Below are 10,000 nucleotides of genomic sequence, written 5' to 3' on the forward strand. Positions count from 1 at the left end.
CTAATGGAGTGGTATAGAGTCTCATAGAGTACCATAGAGTACCTCAGAGTCTCAGACAGTGATACAGAGTTTCCTAGAGTAACAAAGAGTCTCATAGAGTGGTCTAAAGTCACATGTGGTCTAGAGTCACATAGAGTGGCCTAGAGTCACATGGAGTGGTCTAGAGTCACATAGAGTGGTAAAGAGTCACATAGAATGGTATAGAGTCAACTAGAGTGGTCTAGAGTCACATAGAGTGGTCTAGAGTCACATAGAGTGGTATAGAATCACCTAATGGACCATGGAGTCACATAGAGTGGTATAGAGATGCATAATGTACCATAGACTCACACTGAGTGATATAGAGTCACATATTCAATTCAATTCAGTTTTATTTGTACAGCGCTTTTAACAATGGATATTGTCACAAAGCAGCTTTACAGAAATATATACATTTCTGATCTAAATTTTAAATTGATAAATATCCCTAATGAGCAGCCAGAGGCAACGGTGGTCAGGAAAAACTCCCTGAGATGATATGAGGAAGAAACCTTGAGAGGAACCAGACTCAAAAGGGAACTCATCCTCATCTGGGTGACACCAGATAGTGCGATTATAAATATATAAATAAATCCCTTATAAATAAATATATAAATAAATCGTTTCCTACACGATAAAACAAACAGTGCAACTGTGTAATCAGGAAATTCACCACAGACTCAACATGAAGTTTATTCCGCTGAAGTGATGAACTGTCCACTGATGGAAACCCGAGCGCAAAGTCTGTTTGTGCAATTGTTTGTGGCAATTGCAGTCACCAAACCGTCACCGCAACCACAGTCCCAAGACACCGCACCAAAACTGCCCACATCAATTGCAGTCCAATGCCATCTTCACGGCTTCCAAGTGTGTCCCCAGGCTGTCCATATGGGGCCATCCTCAGCAACATTGAGTGGCCTCCAAGCGACGAGACCTCCAGAATCAGGGCACCAGGATGATTCAGATCTGTCCAGAGAGGAGAACGGGTCAGGCCCACTGCTTCCCCAGGAGCAACATGTGAGAGTGAGTGGTATAGAGTCTCATAGAGATGCCTAATGTACCATAGAGTCACATGGAGTGGTATAGAGTCACATAGAGTGGTATAGAGTCACATAGATGGTATAGAGTCACATAGAGTGGTATAGAGTCACATAGATGGTATAGAGTCACATAGAGTGGTATAGAGTCTGATGGAGTGGTTTAGAGTCTCATAGAGTGGAATAGAGTCTCATAGAGTGGTATAAAGACGGCTAATGTACCATAGAGTCACATAGAGTGGTATAGAGCCACATAGAGGGGTATAGAGTCTCATGGAGGGGTATAGAGTCACATAGAGGGGTATAGAGTCACAGAGAGTTTTATAGAGTCTCATAGAGTGGTAAAAAGTCACATAGAGTGGTATAGAGTCTCATGGAGTGGTATAGAGATGCCTAATGTACCATAGAGTCACATAGAGTGGTACAGAGTCACATAGAGTGGTATAGAGTCACATAGAGGGGTATAGAGTCACATAGAGGGGTATAGAGTCACATAGATGGTATAGAGTCACACAGAGTGGTATAGAGTCTGATGGAGTGATTTAGAGTCTCATAGAGTGGTATAAAGACAGCTAATGTACCATAGAGTCTCATAGATTGGTAAAGAGTCACATAGAGTGGTATAGAGTCACATAGAGGGGTATAGAGTCTGATAGAGTGGTATAGAGTCTCATAGAGGGGTATAGAGTCTCAGAGGGGTATAGAGTCACATGGAGGGGTATAGAGTCTCATAGAGGGGTATAGAGTCTCAGAGGGGTATAGAGTCACATGGAGGGGTATAGAGTCTCATAGAGGGGTATAGAGTCTCAGAGGGGTATAGAGTCACATGGAGGGGTATAGAGTCTCATAGAGGGGTATAGAGTCTCAGAGGGGTATAGAGTCATATGGAGGGGTATAGAGTCTCATAGAGGGGTATAGAGTCTCATAGAGTGGTATAGAGTCACATAGAGGGGTAAAGAGTCACATAGAGGGGTAAAGAGTCACATGGAGGGGTATAGAGTCTCATGGAGGGGTATAGAGTCACATAGAGGGATATAGAGTCACATTGAGGGGTATAGAGTCACATAGAGTGGTATATTGTCTCATAGAGGGGTATAGAGTCTCATAGAGGGGTATAGAGTCACATAGAGTGTTATAGCGTCTCATAGATGGGTATAGAGTCACATAGAGGGTATAGATTCTCGTGGAGGGGTATAGAGTCACATAGAGTTTTATAGAGTCTCATAGAGTGGTAAAAATTCACATAGAGTGGTATAGAGTCTCATGGAGTGGTATAGAGATGCCTAATGTACCATAGAGTCACATAGAGTGGTAAAGCATCACATAGAGTGGTATACCGTCTTATAGAGTGGTATAGCGTCTCATAGAGGGGTATAGAGTCACATAGAGGGGTATAGAGTCACATAGAGTTTTATAGAGTCTCATAGAGTGGTAAAAAGTCACATAGAGTGGTATAGAGTCTCATGGAGAGGTATAGAGATGCCTAATGTACCATAGAGTCACATAGAGTGGTATAGAGTCACATGGAGTGGTATAGAGATGCCTAATGTACCATAGAGTCACATAGAGTGGTATAGAGTCACATGGAGTGGTATAGAGATGCCTAATGTACCATAGAGTCACATAGAGTGGTATAGAGTCACATGGAGTGGTATAGAGATGCCTAATGTACCATAGAGTCACATAGAGTGGTATAGAGTGTTGGCTCAAATTTAGCCTATTACCCAAAAACATTTAAAACTCAACTTAGAAGCCAATACTCACATCTACCTCTGAGCCCAGTTGGAGATAGAAAAAAATACACCAGCCGTGAGTGAGAAGAAGCAAGGGTCCAGCTTTATTGTTCCGTTCCACCACACGAGATCCACACCGATGAGAATTCTCAGAGGTGATCCCAATACCCTGAGCTTAAGCTCCAGTATTTATACTGTATTTACACACTAAATAACCCATATGTTTCAAGAAGACTATGACCTCACTACCAATAGGGTTAAAAAGAGCTCATTTACCTTACTCTTATGTTCCAGAAAAGGGCTATTTCACTTACACATAGAATTGAAACCAGGGGTTTTAATTTACACATAAAATCAGAACCCAGGCATTTCTAATAACCCAGAAAATAAAAACCCAGAGTTTTTAGTTACTCAGAGAATCAGAAACCAGAGTTTTGAATTACACAGAGAATCAGAAACCAGAGTTTTGAATTACCCAGAGAATCGAAACCAGAGAATTTGAATAACCCGTAAAATAGAAAGTGGACAAGACTAAACAATCTAGAGTGACCTTGGTCTTATTGTTATCTCGCGGGGGGGGGGCAGCTTGACTCAGCCACCCTTATAAATGGCTCCTCATGGTTCTTTCTTAAAATTAAGGCCTTCCTTGCGAGACAAGAACCCTCACCATTTGAGTCATGAGTAAGTTTACATTTTCCTGTATTTCTAGTTTATAATTTATTTTCATATTTGCACTATATTTCTTATTTTATATATATTTATACTACTTGAAAAGCGGTTTACTGTACTTCCAACTTCTTAATATCATTACAGTTCTACTGTCCTGCATATCCTACTATTCTGTTTTTTTTATAGAGAGTTTCTCTATTGCTATAAGATATTATTAAAGTTATTCATGTGTGTGTATGAGAAAGAGAGAGTGTGTGTGTATGTTGTGTCTACTTGCCCGCCCTTGACTGTACGAGCGTGTGTGTGTGTGTGTGTGTGTGTATTAGCCCTCCTCAGCTCAGCTCGTATATCTCTTTTTGACTTTTTTGACTACTACTGCTCTTAAAGATCTTTAAAGTGTAATTCCAATTTGTCAATGTCCGCCTAATCCCGCTTCTATGTGTCTAGGTGCCCGTCGTCAGTCCTTCCTCTCCCCTTTGCTGGATGCTAGGTCTCCCTTATGTTTATTTTATGACATTTTTTATCCACAACAAGAGTCACATAGAGTGGTACAGCGTCTCATAGAGTGGTATAGAGTCACATAGAGGGGTATGGCGTCTCATAGAGGGGTATAGAGTCACATAGAGGGGTATAGAGTCTCATAGAGGGGTATAGAGTCACATAGAGTGGTATAGAGTCACATGGAGTGGTATAGAGTCATATAGAGTGGTATAGAGTCACATGGAGTGGTATAGAGTCATATAGAGGGGTATAGAGTCTCATGGAGGGGTATAGAGTCACATAGAGGGGTATAGAGTCACAGAGAGTTTTATAGAGTCTCATAGAGTGGTAAAAAGTCACATAGAGTGGTATAGAGTCTCATGGAGTGGTATAGAGATGCCTAATGTACCATAGAGTCACATAGAGTGGTATAGAGTCACATAGAGGGGTATAGAGTCACATAGAGGGGTATAGAGTCACATAGAGTGGTATAGAGTCACATAGAGGGGTATAGAGTCACATAGAGGGGTATAGATTTACTTTGTTTGCATTTCTTTCAATTTGGATGTGCCATACAGTACCATACAGTCATACAGAGTGGTATAGAGTCCCTTTGTTTGCATTTCTTTCAATTTAGGTGTATTGTGGTTCTTTCCATTCTGGTGTTTTGTTTTTTTTTGCACCGATGGTGACGGTGATGAAGAGCAGCTCTGCTCTGCTCTGTGATGTGCTTTGCATGTGTGATTTGCATGTGTCCTTGTTTTGTTGGCTATCAGATAGCAGAGGGATAATCCAGATCCAGCGTGATTTTCCACTCGATAGCAGCTTCTCCATACAGGCCTTTCAGCTGGCATGTGTGTGTGTGTGTGTGTGCATGTGTGTGTGTGTGTGAGAGAGAGAGAGATAGACGGAGACAGAGAGTGTGTGCATGGACAGATTTGAGTTTTGTGTGTGTGTGTTTGTTTGTGTAGCATGCATTCTTATCAGGTCGTTATCTGGAGCAGGTGGAAATGAATCAACTTCCCTAAACTGGTCTGTCCCCTGTTCTGTCTCTTTCTCTCTCTCTGTCCTGTTATTGCAGCCCTCCAGCGTTGATAAAGAAACAGAACCCTTTAAATAAACACGCTACACTTCTAACATCGGGATTAAACAAGACACTAACTTGGAGAGAAAAAAGAACAAACACGCCTGAAAGGAAGTACAGAGCAACGACTTCCTCTTTTGTGCAGGACTCAGACAGTGAGCACTCGTTGTCTCAGATGATAAACAGCTGCTCTGAAATGATTCATGCAAAATTGCCGAAAGTCTATAAAGGCTGTGTGTAAAGATAAGAGCAACAAGAAAAACTGCTGCAAGGCGTTAGTCCGAGAGTCACGCCGCCGCAACGACTGCAGCTGAAGCGTTAAAATCAGGGGGCACGGAGAGGAAATTAAAATGAATGACACTTTCTTCTTCGTCTTGAGTCATGAGAACACCAGCAGTGTTACTGTTACCACCCAAACACAGCGTTCCCAAGTGTGTCATTCCTTTTATACCATACACAAACGAAAGTTGCAGCTTTACCACTGACTGTTGCAAAGTGCTGGCACTGGAGACTCCTTCCATAAGTGTTACATCATATTTTATCCTTATTAAATAACAACACGTTTGAAATCCATTCGTTATTAGACTTAGATGATGTTCATCGTCCTCCATACGAGTCCCTGTGATGCACAGCGTGTGCCTTGGAGGACCTTTTTTAATCGCACAAATAAAACAATGATAAAAGTCACCCTGCTTGTAAACTTTCATCTGTTCCCTCCCTCTCTCCCTCCCTCCCTTCCTCTCAGATCGCTGATTTAAGCGTGTCTAATATATTAATAACCTCCAGAACGCATAATGCAAACATTTCAGGTGCTGTTGTTTGCCCTGAGGCGATTACATCACTGAGCAAGCTGGTTCATATAAAGTTCAAGAGTTTTTGTTTGTTTTTCTTCTGTGTAGTGAGATTTCTGTTCTGACGCCTGGCAGGATACCATTTATTCTATAGAAAGTTCAATCTAAAGCCCTGAAAGCATTAAAGCTTCTATGGAAACCCTACACTTTAGCTGTTCTAGATGGAAAGATGTTCTTCTGGGTTCTGTGGGTTCTTCGCTTCTGTTCTGCTCAGATATGGAACCTTTAGAGGAACAACTAAAGATCCCTTCTAGAGAACAGGACACCTTAAACACGTAGCTTTCTTTTCCTTTTGTAACCTTGACAGCCAAGTAAGCTAACTAAGCTTCTTTCCAGCGGGGCTAATGAATAAGTATTTTAAAAAATGTTCCGTAGTTATACTCCAGGTCTCGGGTCTGCTCGTGGACAGTAAAACACACCCGAGAACCGCCGGGGTCCATCAGCAACCGTGCGAGACTGTTTCCAACAAAACAGAAGGAATGTAGATCTTTCTCTTTTTTTTGCCAATCCAGTCATTTAATTCTGTGCCAAAAATTCAAGGGTTTAATAATGTGTATATACTGAAGTACGGCGAGCCAGTGAGATCGCAGCATTCAAGATCCTGAGCACTGTGGCCAGAAAAGTGCACAAAAGATATCTCCCTTAACCAGATTTTCGTCCAAAGTATTTAATTCCACATTGTGATGATTCGCTTTAATAAGTATTGCATGAGTCATAGCAAAGCGGTTTGGTAGAGAAATTGAGGAACACATCAATCAGCAGTGTCTCGATGCACAGGGAGAGGCGATGGATGTTTCCGTGCTTCCATATCGTGTCTCCTCTCACTTCAAACAAACCCCGCCGTGACTCGTTTCCGTGGGTTCTGGTTTAAAGCCATGGAGCTTTCCTGTGGAACAAGACGTCGCTGAAGTGAACGCTACATGCCTCGAAAATCAGGCTGAAACTGGCTGCAGGCCACGAGAATCGTCCATTACAAGGTTCCTTCAGATCTCTGGAACGGTGTAATTATAGCCATCAGAAGCTCTGAGCTAGCGTATAATTGTGGTTTTTAGCGCCATGCCCTACATCGCCAAACGGCAGCCGGCATCAGGAGTTAAAAGTTCACTGGTTCCTCCAATGTTCAATTAGTGTACGTGTGGTATTCCCCGTGCTAATGATTTCCCCACTGAGTCGCACCACCTGCTGCACAAAACACAACGTTTGGGCTGGAGAATCAGCAAAGCCAAGAATTGTGGGTAATGTGAACAGTGTGGGTCTCACTCATCTGACCGAGATCCAGAGTGCACTCAGAGTAGTGAAATGTTTTAGGGAAACTCTGCCGTGATGACGCTCTGCTAACAACAGACAAGCGCTAACATCACCTGACATATTTATGGTTTGTCTCACACAGGGTTTCCCTCTCAAGTAGGACCCTTTCAGGAAACTAGAACCTATTATGAATTATCTACACTGAAAAAAATGAAGGTTCCGCTTTAAGTTCCTTATCGAAGCTGGGGTTTGTTTAAGAGCCATGTGTGCTATAAGAATTTGGGGTCGTTTTTAAGGATTCCAACAGTGACACAATCCTAAGAACCCCTAAGAAATCTTCTAGCATCCATCCATCCATCCATTTTCCATAGCGCTTTTCCTACACAGGGTCACGGGGAGCCTGGAGTCCATCCCAGGGAACTCGAGGCACAAGGCGGGGGACACCCTGGACTTGGTGCCAACCCATTGCAGGGCACAATCGAACGGGAATCGAGCCCCCAACCCCGGAGGTGCCACTAAGTCACTGTGCAGGAATCCCTTAAGATTCTATTTAGGGAATTAGTAGAACTCCTATGAGATCCTTAACAATCCAAAGAACCCCAAAAGATCTTCTAGCGACCATTTTTGTGTGTATCAACCTAATGTAAGGTTCTATGTAGAGATGGTTTTGCTTTCAGAGTAGAACTCCTTAACAGTCCAAAGAATCCTTAAGGAACCATTTTGTTCTAGGACAATAGCATAATGATAAAGTCTGAATCTCCTACCAGGAACTTTTGACCAAGCTCTGAGGAACCCTTGGACCCCTGTGTTAGAACATTAGCAGTTTTCTGATCAATGTTATTCTGTTACTGAACTTCACTGAACCTAAATCTAAATCTCTCTGTCTCCTCTCTCAGTTCTTTGTCGTGTCCTTCGCCTGGGCTTACCACGAAACCCCCAGGTACCAGCACCGTGACCCCGTCACCTCGGAGCTCCTGCTGTGTGATCAGTGTCCCCCAGGCACAGCGGTGGAACGTCACTGCACGTCGGACTCGGCCACCGTGTGCGCTCCGTGTCCGGAGCGGCGCTTTGCTGAGCAGTGGCACTGGGGCGAGAGCTGCCAACACTGCACCCCCGTCTGCAAGGAGAGACAGTTCGTCAAGAGGGAGTGTAACGCCACATACAACCGACTCTGCGAGTGTGTACAGGGATACCACCTCACTGTGGAGTTCTGCGTACCCCACAGTGCCTGTCCGCCGGGATCCGGGGTCTCCGTACCCGGTAATGATAATCACAATAAAATACAATAACTTTATTAAGTGAGTTGCGATTTTCAGACCTGTAACTAAACAAATAATAATAAATCATGGACCTCACTTTGAGAGCTACGATTGTGTAATGATAATGTCTTCAAGCGTTTAGGTTCTCTAGTTCTCAGATTTAGAAAAAAAAGGTTTCATCCAAAGCACAGCTGAAAGATTAAAAACCATAGGCCTGACAGTTCCCTGGCAACTCCCAATATTCCGATTGCTAGCTCTCAGAACGCTAACCGCCGAGCCACCGCTGCACCAGACATCTGTCAGAAGTGGAGAACCCACGTGCCCATGTGGAGAGCACAAGAACCACATCAATGCTAACGGAAAGGTCACGCGGTCCACGTTCTGTCCGCGCTGTGTGTAGCGGCACCGAGCCGGGCGCTGGGAGCGTCAGGAGGCGGAGAGGGAAAATGTTTTATAAGTAGGAAAGTTTTCATCTGAGTCAGAGAGCTCGAGACGTACCAAGTTCCAAAATGTTTGAGGTCGTGACCCTGAGTAAACAGATGAGCCGATCAGCAAGGCCATGAAGGGTTTTATTGTGATGGATATTGGGATGGTTCTGCTGTACATTAGCATGCTTGGGTGATGTTTGCTAACGCAGCTCTAAAGTTACACTTCTCCTTTTCAGAATGTTCTTAGTACATCTGCATTGTTTTTAAAGAGGGCGTGGCTACAAGTGAGATCAGAGAAAGAATTAGAGGATGATTTGAGAATTTTTAGCTGTGGAATGTGTGTCCTAAGCTAAGCCAAGTTTGCTAAAGTACGCATGTGTTGGTAGTTTCTCATTTGCGTATTCATGTATATTCATAGACCCTGCATTTGTAATGAGTGGAAACGTGTAGAGATGTTTCTAGACTATTTTCAGTCTTTTTTTTTTTTAACAAGGAAAAAAGGATTTTTCTTCCTAAAACTAAAACTAGACCGGGGTGAAAGGTCAGGTCTGGTTTGACGTAATTAAAAACGAAATGGCTCAGTGTGAAAGTGATGATGATCGTGAAGGTCAGTTTAGGGTCAGCAGCGCTCGGGAATACTGGAGGATATTGGAAAATTCTTTACTTTAATAACATCGCTGCTTTAGTGGAAGAGCCAGAAGTGTCCATCATCAGCTGTGAGATCTTTCAAATACTTTACACGCCAGTTCTCCAGCGCTCGTGGAAAAAAAAAAAACGAATGAACATCACCTTACAGTGTTTGTTGATAGAAAAATTCCGAGCTCCAGTTAAAGACAGGCCTTGTCTTTAGGGTTCCTCATGGGGTCTTTCTGAGTGCTTCCTAAATACATCCTCCTCTCTGTTGGAGAACTCTCAGAAGAAGAACCGTTAATGGTTCCAGAGCAAACCTGTTGACTGAGAGTCTATATGATGGTCGGCTCTGGATTGTGATTGGTCAGAATGTTGAGGTGTTGATGAACATTCTCTAACAGTAGTGCAGCTGCATGTCGCAGGGTTATATTACGTTATGGTTTCTATAGTAACAGCTGGTTCACAGGGACTCGTACGGCGGACGCGCCACGTAAACGGTTTCTCTACAACAACAGAATGTTATAGCTGCTTTAACTTCCACAATGTAAAACGTAGCTATAAAT

At 43.1% G+C, this 10,000-nt stretch overlaps 1 protein-coding gene across 1 annotated transcript in view; it reads left to right on the forward strand.

Moving 5' to 3' along the window:
• The window catches only part of LOC128619668 (tumor necrosis factor receptor superfamily member 11B-like), a 21,207-nt gene that overhangs the window by 1,535 nt on the left and 9,672 nt on the right, over nucleotides 1-10,000 (forward strand). Inside the window, exon 2 of the mRNA XM_053644029.1 lies at nucleotides 8,017-8,380. Coding sequence (XP_053500004.1) covers nucleotides 8,017-8,380 — 364 coding nt within the window. The remainder of the gene's footprint in view (nucleotides 1-8,016; nucleotides 8,381-10,000) is intronic.

Source organism: Ictalurus furcatus, chromosome 1 (assembly GCF_023375685.1).
Source record: "Ictalurus furcatus strain D&B chromosome 1, Billie_1.0, whole genome shotgun sequence".
In the NCBI taxonomy this organism is placed as follows: domain Eukaryota; kingdom Metazoa; phylum Chordata; class Actinopteri; order Siluriformes; family Ictaluridae; genus Ictalurus; species Ictalurus furcatus.